The 27,624-nt window shown below is 40.2% G+C and overlaps 1 protein-coding gene across 11 annotated transcripts in view; it reads left to right on the forward strand.

Annotated features, from left to right (window-relative positions):
* Positions 1 to 27,624, forward strand: part of tou (toutatis) — a 1,002,029-nt gene that overhangs the window by 599,289 nt on the left and 375,116 nt on the right. For all 11 annotated transcript variants that reach the window (XM_067147191.2, XM_067147194.2, XM_067147190.2 and 8 more), the window contains one exon: positions 13,239 to 13,420. In XM_067147191.2, coding sequence (XP_067003292.2) covers positions 13,239 to 13,420 — 182 coding nt within the window. The remainder of the gene's footprint in view (positions 1 to 13,238; positions 13,421 to 27,624) is intronic.

Raw genomic sequence — 27,624 nt, forward strand, 5'->3', positions numbered from 1 at the left:
AGTATTGCATATACTTCGGCCTGGAAAACAGTAGCGTATTTACCCATAGGTAGGGAGAGCCATGTCTTAGGCCCCCAGACCCCGGCGCCTGTGCCCGTCTCTGTCCGCGAGCCATCTGTGTACTATGTACAGCCCCCAGACCTAAGACGGGCCCCAGCATCTGCGACCCACTCCTCCCTTGTGGGTATCACCACTGTGAACTTATAATTCAAATTAAAACTAGGCTTCATCAGGTCCCCGAACATCATTATCGTAGGACAGGTCTGGTGAAGCCTTGTAATAATAGAGGCATGACCTCTATTTGGATTCTTGAAGGACCATCCTCTGAGTGACCAAAGCGGTTGGCACTCATTCCCGCTATTTCCTTAACATATAAATGTAGGGGGGGAAGACCTAGGATGGCCTCCATTGCACATAATGGTGTAGTATCCAGTGCCCCTGTTATTCCTAGACACGCAAATCTTTGGACACAACTTGGTGGTCACAGTTTTACTCTCCGAACCTGGCCACCAGACTAAAGATGCGTAGGTGATCATGGGCCGTACAATAGAAATATAGAGCCACTGGACCGCCTTAGGCCCTAGGCTCCAAGTCTTTCCGACGGCCCTTCGACAGACCCACATAATCTTGCGAGCCTTATCCGCCTTATGGTCTGTATGTTTCTTCCAACTCAGTCTTGCCTCAAGGATTACCTCTAGGTACTTAACTGAGGTTGTCTTAACTAATTTTTTCCCAAATAGGAAAGGCTCTGACTGTCCGTCTAGCCTCCTCCTCGTGGTAAATACCACGAGCTCCGTCTTGTCAGGATTAACCGACAAATCCGTGTCATGGCACCATCTTTCCACCCTATGTAGGGAGCTCTGTACGAGCTCTGAAACCGTACTGGGGAAATTTCCCACCGCCATCAGGCTAATGTCATCTGCATAGCCTTGGGCATAAATTCCTCCAACATTTAACCTGGTAAGTTGTTCATCCACTACCAGACACCATAATGTTGGTGATAATACTCCTCCCTGTGGACACCCCCTGTCTATATTAGCTCTCAACATTACTGCGTTGAGGGTAAACAGAACTTGACGGCCCTGCAGTGAGGCCATAATCCATTTTATGAGCATCCTGCTCACTTCTCTTCTCTCTAGACTAAGTTCTATGGAGCCCAAAGATGTGTAGTTAAAGGCCCCTTCTATATCTAGGAATACAACCATAGCAAGTTGTTGCTGATCCAAGGCACTCTACAGCCTAGAAACTAGCTGGTGTAGTGCCGTCTCAACCGACTTCCCTGGTTGATATGCATGTTGATGAGGATGCAGGGGACAGTCTCTTAATACTTTCTCCCTGATATGTCTATCCACCAGTCTTTCCAAGGTCTTAAGAAGAAAGGACGTTAGACTGATGGGTCTATAATCCTTAGGTCTAGTATATGAAGATCTTCCGGGTTTGGGTATATAAACTACCTTCGCCTGACGCCACAAGGAGTACACGTACCCCATAGTGAGACAGGCTCTAAAAATTCTGACCAGGTATGGTATAAGGAACCTCCTGAAGAAGCGCTGGGAAGATCCCATCCATTCCTGGGCTTTTGTAGGGGGGAAAAGATTCTAATGCCCACTTCACCCTTCTTGGGGTAACAATCTCTGCGGCTTCCTTCCAGCCACTTCTATCGGGTCTGAAGGATCCGCTCGATTCTACTTCACTATTCGTGACTGCTGAACTTGGAAAGTGGGCATCGAGCAGTAAGTTCAGGGTCTCCCTCTCTGTGGATGTATATCCACCCGAAGGTGACTCCAGTGAGCCCAGCCTTGCCCTTCCATCCAAGGTTAGAATTTTATGAAGCCTTGCCGCTTCATGTTGACTTTCAATGGAGTTACAAAACTGTCTCCAAGATTTCCTAGAAGCCCTTTTGACTTCTGACTTGTACCTTCTTTATGATTCTTTATAAGAATCTAGGCTTTCTTGATCCTGAAGTTCCCTGTATTTATTCCAGAGCCTTCGTGTGTTTCTCCTCAGGTGTTCAAGATAACTATTCCACTTGAAGCTTCCTGTTACTCTTTTTGTCTGAACGACTGGGCAGTTTAATTCATGAGAGGTAACCTCTCTCTCTCTCTCTCTGTGTGTGTGTGTGTGTGTGTGTGTGTGTGTGTGTGTGCGCGCGCGCGCGCTCACATTGAGCTCTAGCTCCTCCTTGTTCTTAATTATATTTGAGGGTCCTCCTTCCAATCCCCTCCCCACGTCCTCCTTGAAAGACGTCCAATTGGTTCGTCTAGGGTTTCTATAAGGTGGGATCTCGAAGGAGCCCTCTATATGAAACACAATGTGTCTATGGTCTGACAAGGAAGGCTCCAAAGAAACTTTCCAGTCTTTAAATTCCTGTATGATTCCCATGGAACCCAGGGTAAGATCTATGATTCCCTCACTCCTGTTATTGATGAAGATAGGGGTATCACCTATGTTCATGATCTCAAGATCAGTTGTACATAGAAATTCTATGAAATGCTCTCCCCTTTGGTTTGTGTGTTTACTTCCCCAAATGCTGTGATGAGCATTGGCGTCACATTCTACTATGAGGTTTAGTCCTTGTTTCCTACAGTATATCACCAGTCTCTTGAACTCCTCCGGCGGGGGTGGAGATTCAGATTCCTGGGAAATATGCAGAACAGACAACCAGGTCTCTTGGTTGTCTGCCCTCTTCATATCTCACTAGAACTACTAATGAAGCCTGGTATAGCCCAAGCGTTATGATCCTTAACTAGTATTCATGCTCTAGGCTTTTCCTTTGCTACTCCACTGAATAGAGTGAAGCCTGCACATTTTAGTCGCATGATATGCCCCTGTCTAAGCCAGGGTTCTTGTATCAAGGCGACCGAAAACCTGCCTTTCTGGATACTTCCAATAAGTACCCTAGAGGCCGCTATACAATGTTGAACGTTTGCCTGTATGAAAGTAATCATTCCTTACTTTCATGCAATACTTTACCTTATGCGGTCTCCGGAACGTGCAGCTCCGTCTCCTGCGATGAATCTTGAGGCTTGGCTGGCCCTGGTTCCTGTCTGGGCTCCCGTTCTTTGCCCCTGCTGGTCTCAGTGTTGTCTGTGGTGGGGTTGGTCCTCTGCTTGTCGCGCTTGCCCTCCACCAAGGTGAAGGTAGCAACATGCACCCCGCAAAAGATCTTCTTCCCCACCACTTTCTCCACATCTCTGGAGTCCATGCTGACCACAAGTCAGACACCTCTCTTCTCCTCCTTACGGTCGTAGACCCTCCAGCTGTTGGGATTTAAGCCATGGTTCTGGCGTGCCATTTTTCCCAAAAGGACGTTATTGTCCTTTGGTTGTCCTGGTATCCAGACCATGACTCTTTTATAGGAAAGGAGTTTATCCATGCCCACAATTGTGAGCCTGGCTCCTTCCCACGGTTTTAAACCTGTAACAAGACTAGAAAGCCATGCTACAGTCTCATCGTTCTCTGCGATAATGACGGCCGCACCTCTCAACAGATAGCAGTCCAGGAACTGAGGCTTAATGGGCCCCTGCTCCGGAAGCTCGTCTATCAGATTGGTGATAGCCTCCTCCACAGATTCCACCTGTTTCTCGGTTAGCTGCTGGTCAGGATATTCTACAGGTACTATGGCCATCCTGATCCCAGCTTTAGCTATCCTAGCATACTCCATCTTGGGTTTTTTGTGGGTCTGCCGATCTTCTTCTGGGGTTGCCCCCGACAGAAGTAGTTTCCCCACTGGCATCTTGGTGGGTGGAGTCCTCTGTGCCCTAGAAGCAGAGCTCTTTTCAGGGTCCCGCCTCTTATGCCTATTGGATCCCCCCACAGTTGTCGCTGTCATGGCAGTAGAAGGCCTCTCAGCTCCAGGAGTTAGGCCCTCTTTGGTCTGCTCCCAGGCCTTTAAAGCCTTCTTATACCTCCTCTTCTCAGCACCGGAGCGCTGTTTCTTCTTTTTCTTCTGGACTAGTAGATTGCCCACCTCTAGAGTGAGCTCTCTTACTGTCGAGGTCGTGCTGTCCGAGGGTATCTCCGAAGAGGTTGCTGAACTGGTGTTCCTCTCGGAGGCCCCAGAAGAGCTCTCCGGTTTATGGGTAGCTACGGTACTCATTTAAGTCCCATGAGTAGCTTGGGAAATATATGTCCGCCCAGGCAGAGCCCCGCATACCCGGGTAAGGCTACTTACTTCGAGAGGGCGCCAAGTACCTCAAAGGCTCCGTTCAGGACACATCTCCCATGTGCCATGCACCCCATCAGCACGGGTCGCGTTACACCTTAGGGTTGGGTGGTGCTTTAGCTTCCTCCTTCTTGTATACCGAATGGTTACCCAATAGGGCTCCATTCGGCATCACAAGAAAGGAGGTACTAGTCCCCTGACCACGCAGAGGATCTTCAATTGAAGAGGGTAACCAAGGTTAACCCCCTACAATTGTAGAAGCACACACGAGGGGGGCAAGTCTATCTAATATTTGTTAGAATTGTCACAAATATATTAAAAGCTAAAACCATTTGAAAGTACACCGGTACATAAACTGAAACTGTATACTGTAATCTGGCAGCTTGATTACATAAGGATAATAATATTGTTCCGTAGAAACCATCATATATCCTTTTTTCTTCACCTGTTACGTGCAAGAGTATTACATTTTTTAAAATCTAACTATGTTCTATAGTGTATTTGTGGGCACAGTAGAGCAAATGCTTAGCTGTTAAAAGAAGGTAAAGGAACTCTGTATGACAACAGCTCATGATCCAAACATTGCAAGTCATGGCTGCCTGGTTAGTGATTGATTCGAATAGAGCAACTCATGGCTGACAATTGAAGCACATTTGAAGTGATTCCATTTTTTATGAAGTACTTGTCAGATTTTGAAAATAATTGCACCTCTGAATTTGCAATATCTACAATTCTGGCTCTAGGTATAGAAAACACTGTAATTCAATATTAAAGAACAAATTTAATACTGTTATAGTTCATGGATATTGGCATCCTGGAAAAGTACTTCACGTTTAATTATGAGTTTCTTAGTAACATTACTGAAAGTGAAAACATATCTTCGATATTGTTAATGGTTTATGGATAATTTGAGGCTACCATAGCTTCATCCTGTATAGTGTCCAGCTCCATGGCTAAATGGTTAGTGTGCTGGCCATTGGTCACATAGGTCCTGGGTTCGATTCCTGGCAAGATCGGGAATGTTAACCTTAATTCATCCTCATCATGACGCGCAGGTCGCCTACAGGAGTCAAATCAAAAGACCTGCACCTAGCGAGCCAATCTTGTCCTCGGACACTTTCAGCACTAAAAGCCATACGCCATTTCATTTTTCATATATTTATATACACACTTCTTCCTTATGGACTTCTCTGAATTTATTAAGTATTCCAAAGTCCTCTATTTGCTGCAACTAGCTCTGTAACCTCATTTAGTTCCACATGCATCCATTTGTTGATAATTTATTTCATTCTAATGTTTAACTTTATGAAGATAAAGATAAAGGACAAATTGGGGTAAAGATCCATTTATAGAAAGAGGAATTTGGGACTGGAATTGTTTACCAAGGGAAATGTTCGATAGATTTCCAAGTTCTTTGAAAATATTTATGAGAGGACTAGATAAACAATTCATAGGGATCCTACCACATACAGACCTGCCATCAATTATGGATTTTCCGTAATTTGTACGGATTTCATGCTAATATTAGAGTATTATGGTTAAGGGCATATTGATTACAGAAAATCATTATTTTTTTACTTTCCACATGAAAAAATAACCAAAAAAGTTTAATTGTAAACGAAGCACCAGGTGATATTGCGACATCATGATGCGCAAACACATTTAGGCATTCCCATCATGCCTCGGTGTGGCCATCTGGTTGGTCTTTGTTCTTGCCTTTCACGGTTTTGTTTGATTTGTTAGTGAACATTTTGACTTAATAAAATACTTTTCTGTTTTATTTTGTACTTCGTTTTGAAATTCTTTTGTTGAATAAATAATCTTGTTTTATTTTAAATTTCTTTTCCACTTTCAGAGAGGATGATTACCTCGTTTTACTTCCTCTTAAATAAAATATCACCACCACCACCACTTCGTAATATGGTGCCATATATTCATTCAGTCGGTGAGCAGCTGATCTTGCATGGTTCTTAATCCAGGATTCTTATTCCTATTATTTTGTGGTTAGGAAGTGTTTTTGTTCAGCAGAAATGAAGTGTGCCTATGCATTCAACAACAGGGCAGCAAGTAAAACTACTGTACTCCAAAAGTATTGTAATGGTTATAGCGTCCGCCATGCCAAGTCGCTACGTACCGAGCTCGTCACCCATCGCCCCATCCCCTTAGGCTCGAGCGCGCCAATCGCGAGCAACATTTAAGTGCTGGGCGGGCCCTTCTCATTCTGTCCGTGGTCGCGCCGCATAGGACGACGGAAATTACTCGACGATTAATCTGGAGTATTCCATCTCGCGAGATTCCTGGAGACATCTAGCATCCGGACTGTTCTGGAAGGCCCAGAGCAGGTATATAAGGAGAGGAGTAACTTGGAGTGACGGTCAGTCAGAGTGAGAGTTAGGCGGAGTTAGTGAGTAAGAGTGAGTGAGAGCGAGATTGAGTTCGCTGGAGCGCAGTCAATGATGGCCTGGGAGAGTGCAGCCTGATGAATTATCTGCCTGTTGGAGCCGAGGACTCGTTCCTGTTCCCCTGACGTCGTGCGTGTGTGCGCGTCCCTTGTGGCTGGCTGCTGGAGAAGAACCTTGGGTGTTCTGGAGCAGCGAAGAAGGGAACACTGTGTGACGACATGTGTAGACTGTGAACGGGGTTCGACGGATTGAGTGAACAGCGGATACTATCGCGACCTGCAAGACTGATGTGTAGGCTGTGGACCGTGACAGCGCCAACGTGTGTGACTGAGTGGCTGAGTGAGTGTAGTATAAATAATCGGGGACTCTGTGTGTTTGTGTCACTGTAGATGGGACCTGAGAAACTAAGAGAGAGGTTGCGAATCGTGTGTGTAACCGTGTACTTGTGTAGCTTGTAATCTCGGCTATCGCCTGTGTGTGTGTAAATCTGTAATTGTAGTGCTAAGTTAATAAATCTTAGAAATAAGGACGCTACCAGGTCCTGTACTCAATTATTCATTTATTTACCCCGCCAACACGTTACAACTAGCGTCAGAAGTGGGATGGACAAGTGTGATAAACTATTGTCGCGGCCACCAAATTAGGCCGATCAGAGAAATTACGCTGTTGCCAAGGTTATGTAGCAACTGGCAAAGAAATGTCTAACTGAACACATCATTTCGGAGCGCGAGGCAAGTTGTTATCTCTCAAGCTCCTGATGTTACTTCATACAATGTTTCAAAACAAATTATACTACAATCTTCAGAAAAGATTGCTGATTTCAGTGGTATAACTATTTTCCACATAAACCACTTCAAATAATTATTAAAAATAAAATCTTGAACAAGTAAATTTAAATCCGTAGAATCATGTATTGAAAATTTCAGTAAGCGGCCAAGTTTTTATTTTATCAGCCAATAAAATTTTGTCTGCGGGAAAAATGTAAAACATTGCCTGACTTATATTTTTTATCTGAAACATATTTCCGTGAGTCTTGTAATTTTCCTGGAAAATGGCCCGGAAAGTGATCATGTAAATGTCTCTGGCTGAGGGCAGTTTGGGGCGCGCGCGCCAGCACAGGCTTTCGGACTTTCGGACTACATATTAATCCGTATCAGTTTTATTACATTATAACTTTAAATATTTGAATACTGTATATTGTACTGAGTAATATGGAAAAAGAACTACTTTAAAGAATAGGTTAACATTAATTTACAATGAATTAAGAATCGGGTTCTAGCTTCAAGGCAGTCTTAAGATTTCTTAGTCACTGTCATCACACATCTCACTATCTGTCGAGTCGTCATTTACACTGATGATGAATGGCTCCATCCTTCCGTCCCTTACTATCTCCTTGGCCTAATTGTCTAATTGAAGATTTTCCGCGCGATTGAAGCACTTTTCCTAATTTGCAGCAGTCACACGGTCGGTGGCTTTTGACATGAGTTTTTCTACGTCCTTTATTTTGAATGTCTTGGTCCTCTCTGCCACCTCTCTCTTGACTTGAGCCCAAATCAATTCACATTCACTATCCATTTTAACTGCACTTACGGTGCGAACTCAACAGCTGCATGACGGGGAATGACATGGGTAAGGTGGCCTGGAGCGGATGGGCTTCAACTAGACAGCACTGTACGATCAGCATTGCCAATCCGTGCTCGGAGATAAGCGACTCTCGACCATCTGTCACTTTGCCGTTCCCATATCTGACGACAGCGTAGTTTTCCTCACCCGCCTAATTTGGTGGCCGCGACAATAGTTGATAAACTCTTACGTAAAACTGGTGTCAGAATAGAGTACCTGTTAGCGAATTTTGTAGTCGACAGAAATTTCTTCTAGCGAAATTAATTCTGAACAGCTCCAGATTTTTCTAAGCAAGTTTAGTGAACTTGAAAATAAAATTTTATCTAGCTATGGCGAACTTATTAGTGAACTGAAGTCCTAACGGAGTTCTAACAGGAACCAACTGAAAACAGACTCAAGTGAACGGAAGAGTGAGCAGGTGAAGTCGGAAAATGAAGTGCGCTCTCTCGAAAAAGAGGTCGACAATAACGATGTGCAGGACGAGAACGAACTGGACGAGAAGCAGTCCGAAGAGATGCTCGCGGGTGTGGAGTCCGAAGTTCGAGGCCCAGCAGTGGAAGCGAGTGCTCTGTGTACAGAAACGATGGCTGTGGAGACGCGAATGAATTCTGCTAGCAGCGATGGCGGCTCCACCATCGTGAAGTTGGAAACCCTACAGGACGACGGGATTACTTCCAAGAGAACATGCCGGACCCAGTTCGAGACCGGATCGATGCCCAAGAAGAGTGCCGAATACCCGATCACCGGACTACGTGTACAGAAGATGATAGTTCAACGCAGCCCCCAGCCAAGTTCGACCTACGAGGAGGTTGTGGGAGTGCTCGACGCACACTGCGGTGTCCACCAACCGAGAGCCACCTACCGAGTTCAGCTGCAGGAAAGCAGTCAGCGCACCAATGGAACGCCACGGGAATTCGACGCCGAGATCGAGCGACCAGGAGACGTGATTTTGGAAGACTTATCCCGAGGTGACACCAAGCTCGAGGCGGCTGACGGCTGTGATAAACCACGTGACGCGGAGATGTGTCCAGGGAGGACGATCAGCAGAAAAGAGAACTACGAACAGGCTCTGATGATGGCCCGTGAGACAGAGGCAGTGACTGCAACGGCACGGCTGAAGGGACCCCTACTAACAGACGGAGCACCTATGGAAGACGAACCGATGACCAACGAACGAGGATGCCACCTGACCAGGACGCTTGTTCCAGCACGAAGCTGCGTGCCAGTACGAACTCCAAATGCCGCACCCCGGAAGAAAAGGAAATTCAGCAGGGCTAAATCTGGGGTGAGCAAACCAGTCCCGGGCATCACACCAGAGGACTACAAAGGTGCTCAAGCCCTGAAAGTGGACGTGGGTGTGGAGGAAAGGAAAACCACCGAAGATCCGGCTGCCACGCGAGGACTCGCTGATCGTCATCAACGGGGACGAGGACACCGTCGACTGGACCCAGCGGATCCCCCGTGGGAAGGTGGTGGCCAACCGAACAAACCGTATTGCAGTGTATCGCGGAGCAGCTCAGGACGAGCAGCCGTAAGGAGGGGGCAATGTAATGGTTATAGCGTCCGCCATGCCAAGTCGCTACGCGCCGAGCTCGTCACTCATCGCCCCATCCCCTTAGGCTTGAGCGCGCCAATCGCGAGCAACATTTAAGTGCTGGGCGGGCCCTCCTCTCTTCTGTCCATGGTTGCGCCGCATGGGACGACGGAAATTACTCGACGATTAATCTGGAGTATTCCATCTCGCGAGGTTCCTGGAGACATCTAGTATCCGGACAGTTCTGGAAGGCCCAGAGCAGGTATATAAGGAGAGGAGTAACTTGGAGTGACGGTCAGTCAGAGTGAGAGTTAGACGGAGTTAGTGAGTAAGAGTGAGTGAGAGTGAGATTGAGTTCGCTGGAGCGCAGTCAATGATGGCCTGGGAGAGTGCAGCCTGATGAATTATCTGCCTGTTGGAGCCGAGGACTCGTTCCTGTTCCCCTGACGTCGTGCGTGTGTGCGCGTCCCTTGTGGCTGGCTGCTGGAGAAGAACCTTGTGTGTTCTGGAGCGGCGAAGAAGGGAACACTGTGTGACGACGTGTGTAGACTGCGAACGGGGTTCGACGGATTGAGTGAACAACGGATACTATCCCGACCTGCGAGGCTGATGTGTAGGCTGTGTACGGTGACAGCGCTAACGAGTGTGACTGAGTGGCTGAGTGAGTGTAGTATATATAATCGGGGACTCTGCGTGTATGTGTCATTGTAGATGGGACATGAGAAACAGAGAGAGCGCGAATCGTGTGTGTAACCATGTACTTGTGTAACTTGTAATCTCAGCTATCGTCTGTGTGTGTGTAAATCTGTAATTGTAGTACTAAGTTAATACATCTTAGAAATAGGACGCTACAAGGTCCTGTACTCAATTATTCATTTATTTACCCCGCCAACACATTACAGTATCATGATAGGTATACAGAGAAGGCCACGTTTAATATCATAGAAAATGAGTTTTAACCACATGTTCTGTGCATGTGGTGTTGTGATCTTTCTGTGGCCCATAGTGGTAGAGATGATTGCATAAGGCACATTTAATCTGTGTAACACGAATCATATGGCATAAAAGGAAAATAATAAACTAATAACAAATTTCTTTGTCAATAGTGGGGGGAAATAAGTTACAAATGTAGAATTGATTTTTACAGTGTTTCTTGTAGAACATAATTGTCCATTTTCAGTTTCTGACCATGCAGGGATTTTATTAAAATCAGTGTTTCCAGATTCAAAACTGCACTCTAGTAAATTTTATGGCTAGTAATACAAAAGAAGACATAGTTTGATATTTGCAAAGCATGCCATTTTGCTTAGCTGCTGATGCTAGTAACGGTGTTAATGATGTCAAACTTCATGCTTTGGTGTTTTTTGTTTTATCATCTGGAACAGGGTCAGGTGTGCATTTTACTTTTATTGTTATTCAGGAATGCTGATAATACAGTTCCAGGTATTTTGTGCTTGTTAATAATGGGTTTTCTTCTCTAAATATCCCTTGGAAACATTTTATAGCTATTTTTTTTGTTACTTATTTAATGTCGCACTAACACATCATAGGTTTTCGTCAGTGGAAGGAAGGGAAAGGCCTAGGATTGGGAAAGTAGTGGACCTTGGCCTTAATTAAAGTATAGCCTCAGCATTTGCCTGGTGTGAAAATGGGAAACCACGTAAAACCATCTTCAGGGCTGCCGACGGTTGGGATTCGAACCCATTATCTCCCGAATGCAAACTCTCAGCTGTGCGACCTTAACTGCGCACCCAACTCACTCGGTTTTATGGCTGTTGCTTCTGACAGTGTCAACACAATGATTGGCTGTAAAAAGTATAAGTTATTTTCTATTATCCAGAAAAAGTTTCAAAAGTCTCAGCACTTTTAAAGTATATCAGGAGATGTGTGATGCTAAACCTAACAAGATTTTTAAGTATGTAAGTACATGTTGGCTTCCTCTCTCTTTAAATGTACCACCAGGATTCTGGATCAGTAGCTGGCCCTAATCCTAATGTTTTACAGGGGGACTAAAACAACAACAACAACAACAACGACAACATAGCCATTTGAAATGTGAGGCTGTTTTTCTTAAAGTGGTCCAATGAAGCATGCCACTTTCAGTAAGATTTTGTTAGCTGTTTCATCAGTGCTGCACAGTAATGCACAAAAAAAAAAGAGAAGAATCTTTAGCGCTGTAAGAAAAAAAATCAAACTGAATTTAGGTCCTCACTAAGAACAAATACATTGTTATTATTCCTCATTGAGAAGCTAAAGATGGCATCAGATGATGCTGTATGTTTCAAGAAAATACTTGCTGAGAAGCAGTTACAAGAGGCGACGCATGCTACAACACAATGTGTACACCAGAATAAGTGAAGCAGTTACAATAGGTGAAGCATGCTACAACCCAATATGTATACCAGAATAACTTAAACAGGCATTTAAACATAATTTCTTTTAGGTTAGATATATTTTATTAAAAGTGACTATTCAAGGCGCCCGTGTTGATGCTTCCCTTTATTCTGTGATTACCCTGTTTACTGATTCCCCATTCTATAGATTCACAGGTCTGCACCTGGGCAACAGTGATGATTGGAATTGATCATAACATCACTTTCTATAAGTAACACACGTATAGAGCATTTTCCTAAAAGAAATAATATTCTGTTAAAATTTTTCAGTGAAATATTTTATCAGCAAAAGAACATATGAAAAGTGGCATGCAAATGAATATGCCAGCTAATTATGAAAATAAAAATATTTGGCATAATGAAGACTCAAACTTACGTACTTCATATTATGAAGCGAGTGGCTTAGCCATTACACTACAAGAACGCTTGGGGTGATCCAGGTACATATAATAACATATACCTGATATCTGAAAACTGAAAATTGGAAAATGAAAGCCCATTTGAGATGATTTTCAAGTATGCTTTGATTTTGTATCCTTGCAGAGTTTCTTGACATATGTGGCCCCAGCACTGTAGATGCCAGAGGCTGGTGTGACCATTGCAACTCAAGGGAAGCATTCATGTTTAAAATTCTGCAGTACAATACTGATCACTGTTACAGTATCATGCTTTTATCAATATACTAAGCTAATTTAAGCTGTATGTTACCAAAAATACAGTTAATAATATTCAGCTCTCAAAACATACCTGGCAGGTGAAGTCTTATCAGACCCTCGAAGTGGCTGATAAAATTACGTACTGGGTAACTATATGATTTACGCCTATACCACTACACGGGATTGTTCGAATGGAAATATCCTTTCACACGGAGGGCAAGTTAGGCAATACTTTATGCGTAAGTGATAGAACTGGCCCTGAGTGAAATTTGTATACTTTCTTTAAAAAAACTAAATTCCCATTGGTTTCTCTGTAATTATGTATGTGCTAGACATGAAATGCATAGTGTCTTATGATTCCTACTACAGTTTAAGTATTTGAAGACAGATTATCAACATCATCAATGAATCTGCTGATATTTGTGTTTAGCTACATATTGTCTATTGAAAAATACCTTTGTCCAGGTCCAGCTGCCAAACGTCGTAAAATAGAAGTGGATGAACGGGAGCTGCGTATACCACTGGAGCATGGCTGGCGACGTGAAACTCTCATCAGTGGTGTGAGCAGGAATGGCATTGTGCGAGGAGAGGTGACATACTTCTCTCCATGTGGTCGTCGGTTCAAGCAGTATCATGATGTTGTGCGGGTAAGTCTTACTCAACTTTATTTGTGTTTACACAGTTACTGTCTTTGCCAAAATGTGGAGAAGATACAATGTTAGAGTTACGTGAATGAGTTAATTTTTAATGTTAATGAAGTTAATTTTGATGTTGAATTGTTATTACAGATGAATAATATCATATTGATTTAATTTTAAAATGTTATTCGTCTTAAATTATGTCCTAAGCATTCTTTCTATATACAGGTTAAAATATAACCTTTACAAGTCAACATTATAGGATCTGTCAACATAGATTCTATGGTTTCATTTCTTTCGAAATTGTCCAAGCTTGTAATTTCTATGGGCTCCAGAATAAGATTTAATTTAAAATCCTCACCCACAATTTTGGCGGGCTTGGTTGGCATTTAATACCGTATTTACGCAAATAATCCCTGCACCGTAATTTTAGGAAGGATCATTTTGAAAAAAATGAAATTAACTAAAATTCCTTCCATCGAAGGAGTAAAGTAGGCATAAAAAAACATTTCATATCACTCCGCGAGGTCCACTTGGTCTTTACGCAAATATGAACTTGTAAGTTTACGGATATAGCTGCTTTGCCTGAACGTGTTTGAGGTGATAAAAGTACATTATCACTGATACAAAATATATCTGCCATGAAAATTAGCAAGTAGGCCTAGGTATTTCATTAATCTGAACTTGCAATAGGCTCAATTCCCTGTAAGATCGGAAGATTCATTGTCTCTTGCATCACTAAGATACTTATCAATTAGGCCTAGGTATTTCATTAATCTGAACTTTCAATAGGCTCGATTCCCTGTAGATCGGAAGATTCGTTGTCTGTTGCATCATTAGAATCCTCCCCTAAATTACTTACAAATTCGTCACACTCCACATCTAAAACACTTTTCACACACGGTCTCTTTTTACTCGGATATTAACACGATCGGTAGTGGATAATTCTTTTCGTGAAATGTAAGCACAGCGAACACTGATGTTAGCTTTGCGATACAGTAAAACCTCGTTATTTTGAACTCTTTGTGATATAAAAATCTGACGTTGAATTACGTAATTTCGAATTAACTGCCAACTCGTGCTTCAGAAATGCCAACCCTTGCCGTGTCACAAGATATTCAAGACCTGTTACTGCATGCAACTAACATTGGTTCACATTATAAACCTTTCAAATGCCATGGAAAAAAATTCAAAATCTATCCAATCAGGTACATTTACAGTACTCAAATAACGCACTTGGATAACTCAATAGCGAACATAACCTCATGCAACAAAAGAAAAAAAGAAACACGATTCAAAGACGAGAACAAATTATGCTGGCTCCTGTGTGCAAGTGCCTAATTTTTTGGATTACTGTACTGTTTGCATTTTTAGATGCCTTGTACTTGACCCGACGCCCTTAAAACATCGTGGCTTATCAAGCTTTCTTATGACGAGGTGAGTAAATTTTTCGCTTCTGTCTGCATTGCAACACAGTACAGTGATCCCATCTCCTTTAAAAACTTCCCTTTTGGCTAGGCATTAAAAAAATGCAGTTTCATTGACAATGCCAGTATAGTTCAGTGCATACGAATTGATTATAATTATGAGACACGCTTTTATGCCTGCTGTCAGCATCGCCTGTGTTTGAGGATTCTGCTTTTCTGCACACTGCCTGTTACGTGATATTGTGGCGTTCCTTAAAACGCTGAATACAAAAGAATGACGATTTCACTCAAACTTAGTAACAACGAAACACACTGTCGACATACCGACGTAAAAGAAAGTGCGGAAAGCTACCCCTCCACGTTCCGGAAGACACAGTCTATCGTGACGTGGAGAAATTTTGAATTTAAATTACTGTGTAAAATATAAATGCAGTTTTAAATTAAAAGTCTGAATTGTTTTTAGTTTAAATATAACCTATGGGGGCAGTTTTCTTCCATCTGCGGGTACACAAAGCGTAACTGTACATCCAACATCGAAAACTTGCCAACCTTGACGCAAACAAAACCCGCACCCCAATTTTGTGCCTCAATTTTAAAAAATAAAAATATGCGGGGATTATTCGTGTAAATACGGTAATAGTTTTCATTATATTTTTCACGAATTAAGAGTTCGTTGCAGAATGTAATTACTTTAGGCGTGAAAAATTCTAAGAGAAGTTGAAATAGGTCAGGTAGTTAATGCAGAATGCGATATAAAAATTCTGAAAATATAAGTATTGGAAAGGAACAGACAAGTGTCAAATCAATTCCTATATAGAGAGATGGGAACAAGAAAAGGAACACATAATGGGGCAAACTTGCCCTATTTTCTCGTGTAGTTAACGCACTTTTTTGACGAAAAATACAGGTGAAAACTTCGGATGCGTAAATTATTCGAGGATTTCAGATATTTAAAAAAATATTTACAATTATTTAATTTAAAAGATACATCAAATTCAATATACACGCAATTGGTTAAACTCATTTGTGGTTAATCATCATTTAACAAAGTTTTGTAAGGAACTTATTAGGTCTACCTTTTTGAATACAATTCAATTTGTTGTTTAGATTAAATTACAACAATAATTTATTCAGTACTAGTTTCAACGCTGTTTGGCATCGTCTTTAGTCAGACATAGATCATAGAAACGGGCAGTCATATAAATATTACACTTACATAATATAAAATACATTATATCATTACACTTTTAAAAATACGAAGGCAAAAGTTAAATTTAGAGGTGAATTATCAGAATTATTCGCTATAAGAACTGGACTCCGACAAGGAGACGGACTTTCACCATTGTTATTTAATTGTGCATTGAAGAAGGTTATGCGTGAATGGAACAGGAAATGCCAACCAACTATCAAGATCGGTAATAATATTAAACTCAACTGCCTTGCTTTTGTGGACGATTTAGCATTACTTGCAAATACAATAGAAGAGGCTAAATTTCAAATTGAACAACTAGAAATTATAGCCAAAAAAAATGGGATTACAAATTTCATTTGAAAAAACAGAAATGATGCCAACTATTAAAGTTGATTTACCAGTTATTCAACTGAACAGTAATAAAGAGATTAAAATTGTTCAGAAATTCAAATATCTTGGGGAAATAATAACATGGAACACAAATGAAAAAGAAGCAACAGAACACAGAACAACTAAATTTAAACAAGCACAAAGACTTACCTGGCCAACCTATAAAAAAAAAAATCTCTTGATAAACGCTAAGCTGAAACACTATAATTCTATAGTTAAACCAGAGGCAACATATGCTAGTGAAACTTTATTCAAATTAAATGTAAAATCTACAACAGACAAATTACAGAAAACTGAGAGAAGAATTCTTAGAACAATTATTAATAAAAAACACCAAGTTGATGGACAGTGGAGATTGTTGCCTAACAACATTGTCTATCGTGAATGTGAATCAATAATATCTACAATGCGTAAAAGAAGAATTTCCTTTTTCTGTCACATATCAAGATTACCAGACACCAGGATATTGAAACAACTATTTGATTATTTTTTGAAGAATAAAATCAATAATAATTGGTTCAAAGAAGTTCAGGATGATTTGGAAGAATTGGGTATAACTCGGCAATAAATCAAAGACAGAAAAGAGAAGAGGATTTTGAAGAACAAAAGCATAAGTCTCAAACTAAAAACAGTTGAACAGAAACAATATACTATATCGGACACACAAAGGGCTTCCAGGTCGGAGAGGATGAGAAAGTTCTGGGAGAAGAAAAAGAAGAAATTAACTTAAATGTATTGATTTAAGTCCTCCAATGTGGGCATAAAATATGTAAATAATTACACTTAAAATAATATCTGAATATAATGACTAGAATGACAATGTTTATCTCCTTTTAGCAAGGTTAAGACTTGCAGCTCGAATATAATAAGTTAAGAAGACTAATGAGTGAATTTCTGGTGAACTGGGATCTTGAGAGCCCTGGGTTCGACTTTTGTCACACTTAATATCTCATAAAAATAATTAGATTTTAAGACTTGTTGCACTTTGTACAGAGTATGAATAGTAATTCTGTGAGTAATGAAATCAATCTTGAAGGATACAGTTGTGAACAGTTGCTTTTGTTTGTATCCGTTAGCTTATTATTGCAACATGTCAAATGAGGTGGAAACGTGTTTTGAGTGGAGTCCATAAGATGCTAAAGGAACGGTGTTTCCCAGTTCAATGCGGGACCAAAGAATAAAGAGAGAAAAATACTAATTAGAAGAATGTGCATGAAAGAATATCTAATCGTGTAATTATATACATATGAGACTCACTTCGGATGGCTGTTGATCAAGGTGGGGAGAAGGAGGAAAAGCTGAGGGGAGGGGCTAAGGAACGATTGATTAAGGGGAATTGGGGGGGGGGGAGACATTGTTGTGGGAGCGCATAGCTAGAAAACGTGTTGACCATGATGCGAAAGACTGAACTATTGCTTGGAAGTGCAGTTTGGCAGAAATTCACTCATATGTCTCCTTAACTTACTGTACTTGACTCACAAGTCTTAAACTTGCTAAAAGAAGATAAGCATTGTCATTCTAGTCATATTCAGGAATTATTTTAAGTGTAATGTTATAATGTATTTTATATTGTGTAAGTGTAATTTTTATATGATTGCCCATTTCTATGATCTATGTTCGACTGAAGATGATGCCAAACAGCGTTGAAACTAGTATGGAATAAAAAATTGTTGTAATTTAATCTAAACAACAAATTGAATTCTATTGAAAAAGGTGGACCTAACAAGTTCCTTTCAAAACTTTGTTATTCTCAGTTCAATACGGACCCAAGATGAAATTTTTAACTCTAAATATTCGTCATTTGGTGCAAAATTCTGGCGTGAGATTCTTTCTGAAAAGTCGAAGGAATATATCCAATTAATACAATACCCTACAAACGAAAAATATATGCAAACATATGTGTTCCTGAGAAAACAAAAGGGAGGGTCCGAGTTGACCCCGTACATCAGGGTGAATTCTGACGCCCATGCTTTTCAAACCGCTGTCCTAAGTTTCAAAGTGTATTAGGTGATTTCAGACACAAATAGTCATTTATTTTCATTCTACGTTCTTTCTGCTTTAGTGTTTTGATAAGTGTTCTGAGGGTGTACAAAATATCACTAGCTAGTTAAAATCATTGTAATGTTAAATTTAATGTGTTACTAATCTTTTTTTTTTTTGTTTTCCTGACAAGGTAAATGTAATATCCAGTCTAAATTGAAATGTTATTACTGTAGTTATAAACTGCACAGAAATCCTGCTGAAAGATCTTAATAATTTTTTATGCAAACAATACAAATCATAATGCAAAAAAGTGTCGGTACAGTGGAACCTCGATTCTCCATTTTTGGAGGGACAATCAAATAAAACGTACAACACGGGAAAACGGAAAATCCGGGAATGAATGAAAGCAATCAGCAGTTTGGCTAAACATCACAAAAATGAAATATGTATAATTATAATCACAAAAATGAAATATGTATAATTATAATCTTACCACACTCCTAAACCAAACCAAACCAAACCAAACCAAACCAAATCAGACCAAATTACAGTCTCAATGGGGCTTTGCCTGCCAAGTGACCGCTGCTCAGCTCAAAGGCCTGCAGATTACGAGGTGACGCATGGTCAGTGTAACAAATCCTCTCGGCCGTTATTCCTTGCTCTCTAGACCGGGGTCGCCATCTCACCATTAGATACCTCCTCAATTAAAGGTAATCATGCAGGCTGAGTGGACCTGGAACCAGCCCTTATATCCAGGTAAAAATGCTTCACCTGGCTAGGAATCGAACCCGGGCCCTCTGAATGAGAAGCAGGCAAATTAGATTGTGAAACTGGCATCAAACATTAATTACCGGTATGCGAGTTCAAAATCTCAATACTTTATATTATTCAGTTTTACAGGGGAAACTTTGTCATTAAACTCTTCGAAAAATCTAATAATAGATCAGATGTATGGCTTTTCAGGCATTTGCTCTATTAACCAGCGTTTCGTCTTGAATCTGACACTAGACTCATCAGAGTGGGATGTGTCAGACCCTACCCACTGATGCTGGGGTATATGCAGGTGAACTTATCAGGAGCCCTATATAAGAGGCACAGTCTGATAACTGCATACGGGAGATAAAACTTCACAATGGAATTATTGCCCGCCTATATAGGGCTTCTGATAAGTTCACCTGCATACACCTCAGCATCAGTGGGTAGGGTCTGACACATCCCACTCTGATGAGTCTAGTGTCAGACCTAAGACAAAATGCGGGTTAATAGAGCAAACGCCTGAAAAGCCCTACATCTGATCTGTTATTTGACATGCTCTATTGGTGGAAAAATATCTAATTCCCTCCTTGGGAACTTAGAATTTCCAAATCTAATAACGCCAAGCCAAACGACAGTCGATCGCAAGTAGTTTTTAATTCTCTCATCTAATAAAATAAAGCACATTAGATACAAAAGCACTCAGTATGATGACAGAATCCCTTCTTTTCTTAATCTTCCATTGTAATTTGGTCTCTGGTTCGTAGTCAGTTTCTGGAAATCTTGTACCGCGTAAATTAGGCCTACATAGACTTTTAAATGTTGAACTCAAGAATGGTTTCGAAGGTAAGTATCGATTCTCAGAAGTTCTCGAATGCATTATATTTTATTCTGCCCGTCACTAATCCAATCAAATTGGAAAGAGAAAAAAAATATCGAAACTTCAGAAATTACGGTTATTCATCACCTTGGGCTCAGCTGAAAAGCGCGCTCGCTGCACATGTCAGTACGAGTTGGAAATGATGATGATTCAAACCATTTATTTTGTACATGTAATGTGCGCATATAAAACAACTGTGGTTTTTTACTTTTAACACGAAAACGTAAAATTCCCAGTCTTATACTGTATTAGGACCAAAACAGTAACAGGCAATTCCAAGACCTCCCATGGCCTTTTGTATGTAAGGTGCAACATCTGTTCTGGTCTCGATAACATAATCTTATATTGGTACGATAATATTAAAATACTAGACTTGTGCAAGAGTTGTGTTAAGGAGTAGTTTTGATTCCTGCCTGAAAGCCCAGTTACTATACAGTGCCCTGAGGAAAGTGCCAAAAACCTGTTCGGCAATAGAATCGAGAAAAGTATTAATCTAAACATCTAACCCTGGACATAATGTGGACGTTTCATAAGTGCGAACATTTGATGAAACTCGTTCCGTCTTCAAGTAGAGCTGTCGAAATGCTCTGTATCTCCTTACAATTATTGTGACTACTCTCCGCTTTATACTTTCCGAGATTCTCTAAACAATACCACCCGAATTTGATACTAAGATGGTCCCTTATGGAAGTTCACTGCCGATCGCTTTTCCAGTGCAGTACTTGCTCCATAAATATGCCATAGTTGTTCTTTCGTGAGGTACAGTTTATTGAAAGACACTTGATTGAGGATTTAGCATTGATGGGACTGAAATTTCTGGACGGTTGATCCGGGAAATCATTTCTTCGAGGAACGGATAATGTGCTATTTTTACAATGTGATTTAATTACAATGCTTCTGGGACCACGTCATTTGAACACGTGATCCAATAAAACGTAGGTTCCAGGAACGGATAATCGAGGTTCCACTGTACAGTGAACATGTAGCTGCCATGGCTTATAAATCTAAAATACATCTTCTCTGAAAATAAACATTCCTCTCTTCTCAACTTGGCTGAAGGTATGTTCAAAATTTGTTACTTAGTTATTGTATCCTCATCAGGGATGTTATGGATCACAAACACTTTTCTGCCTGTTTTTAAGTGGGCGCAAGTATTTGACATCCACATCCCTTGAACAAATATTTTAGGCCACGTCAAAATACTGCCATGTATGCTCTTTCCCCAATGTTTATTTATAATCTGCGACAAGGAGTGCCTCTTCTTGCAACACCAGAACGTCGTTATCTTCATTGTAAGTGTCAACGCAATCATTTTCATTGTTGTTCCCAGCACTATCACTTCTTTCTGCACGGCTTTCATCTTGGCGGAAGTCACAGCCAGAAAACAACTTCCCGAGAAGAACATTTCATTTCTGATTTTTGCACTCGGTTAGTGATAGAAGTTGTACGTTACCTGTATCCATGTTTTGTAAATTAGCGTTTACCGAGGGGGTTGGCTACGCGGTATGAGCACTATGTGTTTCTGCAACTTCTGATTTTCACACATAGCAAATGATTGAAGATGTACGTTACCTGTATTCAAATTTTGTAAATTAGCATTTACCGAGAGAGTTGGCTAGGTGGTATGTGCAATATGTGTTCCCGTAATTTCTGATTTTCGCACTTAGGAAATGATACAAGTTGTACGTTTGCTGCATTCAAACTTTGAAAATTAGCCTCTACCGAGCGAGTTGGGTACATGGTATGTGCACTATGTGTTTCTGAAGCTTCTGATTTTCACACATAGCAAATTATTAAAGATGTACATTACCTGTATTCATATTTTCCAAATTACCGTTTACCGATAGAGTTGGCTACGTGGTATGTGCACTACATTTCCACAGTCTCTGATTTCGATCTTAGCATATCTTAGAATTTGTAAGCTTGTCGTATTCATATTTTGTAAATTAGCATTTACAATGACAGTTGGCTACGCGGTATGTGCACAATGGGTTTCTGCAGCTTCTGATTTTGTTTGTTGTTTAAATGAGCCTAACATCGAGGTCATTGTCCCACTTCTGATTTTCACACATAGCAAATGATTGAAGATGTACGTTACCTGTATTCATATTTTGTAAATTAGCCGTTACCGAGCGGGTTGACTACGCGGTATATGCAATAAGTGCTTCTGCAGTTTCTGATTTTTGCACTAGGTAAGTGATAGAAGATGCAAGTTACCTGTATTCTTACGTGAAATCCGAACCACTGGACGTGACTTTTACGTTGAAAATCACAGATGCATTAATCGGGACTCAAACCCAGTCCGCCTTGATGGTTGCGTTTGTAAATTAGCATTTACCGAGAGAGTTAGGTACGTGGTATGTGCACCATTTGTTGCGCAGTTTGTGATTTTCTGACTTGGCAAATGATACAAGTTGTACGTTTGCTGTATTCATATTTTGCAAATTATCGCTTACCGAGCTAATTTACAAAATTTGAATACAGGTAACGTACATCTTCAATAATTTGCTATGTGTGAAAATCAGAAGCTGCAGAAACACATGGAGCACATTCCACATAGCGAACTCGCTAGGTAAACACTAACTTACAAAATATTTATACAGGTAACGTACATCTTCAATCATTTGCTATGTGTGAAAATCAGAAGCTGCAGAAACACATAGTGCACATACCGCGTAGCCAACTCTCTCGGTAAATGCTAATTTACAAAGCATGAATACAGCAAACGTACAACTTGTATCATTTCCTATGTGCGAAATTCAGAAACTGCAGTAACACATTCTGGACATACCGCATTGCCAACTCTCTCGGTAAACGCTAATTTATAAAATTTGAATACAGGTAACGTACATCTCGTTAATCATTTGCAATGTCTGAAAATCAGGAGCTCCAGAAACACGTAGTGCATGTGCCGCGTAGCTCGCTCGGTAAACGTAAAATGTGAGGTTCTGTCGCTTATGATAGTGTGATGATAATAATAATAATAATAATAATATACAGATACTGGTACGGACATGTGGCCTAAGTAAAGTGTTTTTATGAATTGTCACATATTTATTTAACACTAATAACAGTGAATGTAAAATGAAGTAAAATATTTTAAAATATCTGGACATTCAACCCTTACTGGTACATAGCCTACAGCTTGAATGAAAGCTTGATTGGAAAAAAAATAAAATGAGAAAACAATTTATGTTCATTCTGCTTCTGGTATAGACTCATCAAAATACCATTTCCCACGAGTCAAACAAGGCACCGGTAATTTTCTTTCAATTTCACTTTCATTTAAAAAGTACTCGTCTTTCGTCGGTGGTTCACAAAAAAGTTTAGCTACATTGTTGCACTTGCGAAAATTGGTTACAAAATAAACATCACCATCACTTTCAGTTATGGTTCAAACATAATACTTGGAATGTTTCTTTCCGCTGTATTTTCCAAGGACGAAGTCTCCCACTTCAAAAGTCGTATCCCAGGGTGGATTTTTGTCATCTGCTTCGATCTTGTAGTCTGGATGTAGAGAGCATGTGGTAGTTGTTTCTGAATAATAATATTTTCTTGCTTGAATTATGTATTTTTTTAATGGCTCCATATAGTGAATATCATGTGTTTCTGGTACTGCATTGCTGGTCGTTTTTCTGTGATGTCTGTTAATACTCTGCTTTAAAAGGAGTGCGTGGTATATTTGTTATGCTCCATATGGTCAGACATAATTGCATATAAAGCATGATTTCCTCCCACAAACCACGCAACAGCAGTAAATATCGTAATTTGTCGGCGATGGCAAGAACAACTCTGAATTTCATCTTGTGGCAGAATAGTGAACTTTTATACCTTTTTCATCGCGCGTTTACATGGCCTGCAGCAGGAAATTCGTCGCCTTATTATACCTTATTTAAACTGTTAATAACCTAAATAAGTACTTTACTATGAAGAGAAAGAGCATTAGAATTAACATTTACCATAATTATTATGATACCTTTTCATCATAATAAACTGTAATTCCTAAAATATTGAGAAATACCAAATGAATTTAGACTGCACATAAAGGTTCAATTAACCACACAATTAAAAATTGAAAGACATCAATAAATGAATACATAGCATAAAATTAATAAAATTTAATGTTTTATCTATCATAAAAACCAATTGTTGAGTTTTATTTTCAACTTTACTTTTTTTTCCTTCTTGGGTTGACAATTCTATGGAATCAGCCCATAGTTACTTGTATAATGCATTCCTTTCGGTCACGACAATCGAAAGTATCCGCTTAATCATAAAGCATTATTATTTATATTATATATTATAGTTTCAAAATGTCCTCGAAGATTACCCTACGCAACTAAAATCAACATTACTTAGAAGGATCTGCACAGAAGACAGAAGAATGGAATCCATATAACATAAATTGAAAATTTTAACAAGTGTCTACCTATACGTACAATTTTAATGTGTTGAAACTTTTTAAATGTTATATATTGTGACCTGTGTGTTTTTAATGTGTTTTACATACTCATGCTCTATTTATAACTTTTTAACCTGACCACTGATATTTTAATTATATGCTATTATTCCATCCCCCATTAGACATCCGGATGCCTAATACAATAACAACTTGTGTATAGTCTAATGGCTAAAACAAAACATGTACTAGCTGATGATGGCCGTTAAAGAGCCGAAACCGGTACTAGCTTAATCTATTAAAATAAATTTTGTATTGAATGGTGGAAAAACACATTTCTTATCTATACTTCTAATCATAAAGCATGAACGTTTAACAGTGCCAGTGCACACTGGAAATTTTCCAAAGTGTGAAGTCGGCTCGTAATTAAGAAACGTGGAACACGGGAAACATAACCTCAAGGTTCAAACTAAAACACGTGTGGAAGTGCAAAGCAGTGGCGACTTGTTGCTATGCAACAAAACAAGGCAAATCTACCATACTGTCCGAAACCACCTCTGTGTCCAAAATCGCCCCATTTGACGGTACATCAGATAATCTGGACACGTGTGTTTGAAGTGCTGACACTGGAAAATATTTTTCCCGTTACAAGCTGATAATAGGCCTGAAGTAAAATAAACATGTACTAATAAAAGTACAATTCTTTTAAGTCCATAATAATGACATACCAGCAAAAAAAAAAAAAAAATGTCCAACACGAGAAGGGCCGGCATCGAAGGGGGGACCCTTGCTATATTTCCTCAAACAGTTTGTATCCAATCTTGTACGAGTGACGTGTCCATCCACCCTTTTTCTTGGATACGAACATGGATCCCTCGCGGAAATTTTACTTTGGACATTTGTAACCATACGTATGTACGATCCCCGAGTTTTTAGGTTAGGAAATTTTCGTATATAGTTTGTTAGGTTAAAATCATGTAATTTTGTTTATTTACCATGTAAAAACGTAATATTATAAGAAGAATGTATAGTTAGGGAATATTGCATATGTTCATCATTATATTTTGTATAAATTTCCGTTTGGGTAAGAGTCTGTAAATATGGCCTAGCCGTAAGGATTGTGCAACTGGGAAAACTGGGACTATATCGGGAAGGACGGTTGAAGTCAGTTGGATGTGTTGCAACAGGTGGCTTGAAAACACGGGGTACGGCAGGTTGTATCGGTTGTAGAATTGGAGTGAATCAATGTGGACATACATGAGTGGACGGTCTATGTCACATCATATACTCGATAGCCAATGCGAGGGCTTTGTTTTGAGCAAGGTTTGTGTTGACAGAGTGTCGCGGGAAGAAGTGCCGGTGTGAGCGTTGCTACCACTAAACTTTTCAGGACGCTATTACCACGTGGAGCAAGCATATATAAGTGTGTACGCGTGTGCGGCAAGTGACTCTGATTCTGATTCTGATTCTGATTCTCATTCTGTTTCTGACTCTGATGCTGATACTGTGTGTTTCTCATTTGTACTGGTCTGCGGGAGCGACGTATTTGCGCAGTTTGCTATACGATCTGCTATTGTTTGGAGTATCTGTTACGGAGTGAACATGGTATAATCTCAACGACTTACCGGCTTTGCAGTGGACTTTCTGTAAAAGAAAGTGTTTGTTTGGAACTTGTCACCCGAGTATGCAGCTTCAGTTGGTGGAGAATTTTGCTGTTTGCTTGCCTCCGGACATGTAACGCTTTCTGTCCAGCCAGCAATTGTAAAGAATTCAAGACGACGAAGAAGTGTAAATAAGGTTAGGGATGCTGTTAGTAAAGAAGGTTGCATCCATATGTAGAGAAATAGTCGTCGTACTTTTCTCTACCAGATTAGGATTCACGGTAACAGCGGAGTGCAGTGGGGCTCTTACCTGGAGGTATGTTAAAAGTATAATGATGTTCGATTTTTAGTGATGATTTTAATGATGTGTAATTTGCCTTTGTAGACGGCAAACGAGTAAATCTAGTGAAGAGATGATTTTGTTGGGTAGTATTGTGTATATTAGCTCTATGTAAACGGCCAGCACTAAGTGGGTTGCATTAGTGTTGATTTTGTTGGTGTTTGTCACATATTAGTTCTTATTCGATGTTCGATTTTTAGTGATGATTTTAATGATGTGTAATTTGCCTTTGTAGACGGCAAACGAATAAATCTCGTGAAGAGATGATTTTGTTGGGTAGTATTGTGTATATTAGCTCTATGTAAACAGCAAGCACTAAGTGGGTTGCATAAGTGTTTATTTTTGTTGGTGTATGTCACATATTAGTTCTTATTCTGGGAGTAAAGTCATAGAATCAAACTTAAAGTGAGTCTTTAGTCAGTGGAGTGAGGCTGAACCTGGCATGTTACCCAAATTTAATTTCAGGGGTTATATAGCAAGAGGTAAGGTTATAAAGTAAGTCTGGAGCCTCGTCAGCGTGATGACCGTCGCCTTGGGAGAGGGAGTGGCTCGTTGCTCTACATAATTAAATATTCCTGCAATTGTTTTGCAGGTGGCGCCCATTATCCTTGTTATTTACACTTAGTTGAGTCAACGTTTATCTGTTCAGTATTTCAATAGTCGGCGGAAGTTTACAATTGGCGCCGCCAACGTGAGGCAGAATGATATCCAGACTTGCTATATGACCTTGGTAGGCACATTTGGTCCAGTGTTTTAGTGGGCTTGTGTCAGGAGTTATGTATCGGTGTTGTCATGTTTTGAGTTCTATGTTTTATCAGTGGAATATGAATAATAGTAAGAGTAATAGTAGTGTAATGAATTTGAGAAGGAGAAAAGTGCATAAAGGAAGTATGTCAGTTAATGATGAGGAGAGCAGTTGTGGCACAAGCACACAAAGTTTGATGAAAGTAGTTTTCAGAGTGATAATATGTCTATGGAAAAAGTGTATGGAATTGTAATGGGGGGTGAAGGGGAAGGTAGTGATCAAAATCAAAGTAGCATGGGGGGTAATAATGAGTTTATGAAGTTAGTATTGGAGCAGTTGGCCAAATTGATTGATCAAGGGAATAATTTAAGTAGTCAAATCAGTAATCAGGGGAAGGAATTAAGTGATAAAATTAGTAATGTAGGGGAGGAGGTAAGTAATTTAATTGATAAGCATTGCACGGCAGCTAATGATTGGAGTAGTAGTGTGGAGAAAGGAATTGA

Source organism: Anabrus simplex, chromosome 5, assembly GCF_040414725.1.
Source record: "Anabrus simplex isolate iqAnaSimp1 chromosome 5, ASM4041472v1, whole genome shotgun sequence".
NCBI classification, from domain to species: Eukaryota; Metazoa; Arthropoda; class Insecta; order Orthoptera; family Tettigoniidae; genus Anabrus; species Anabrus simplex.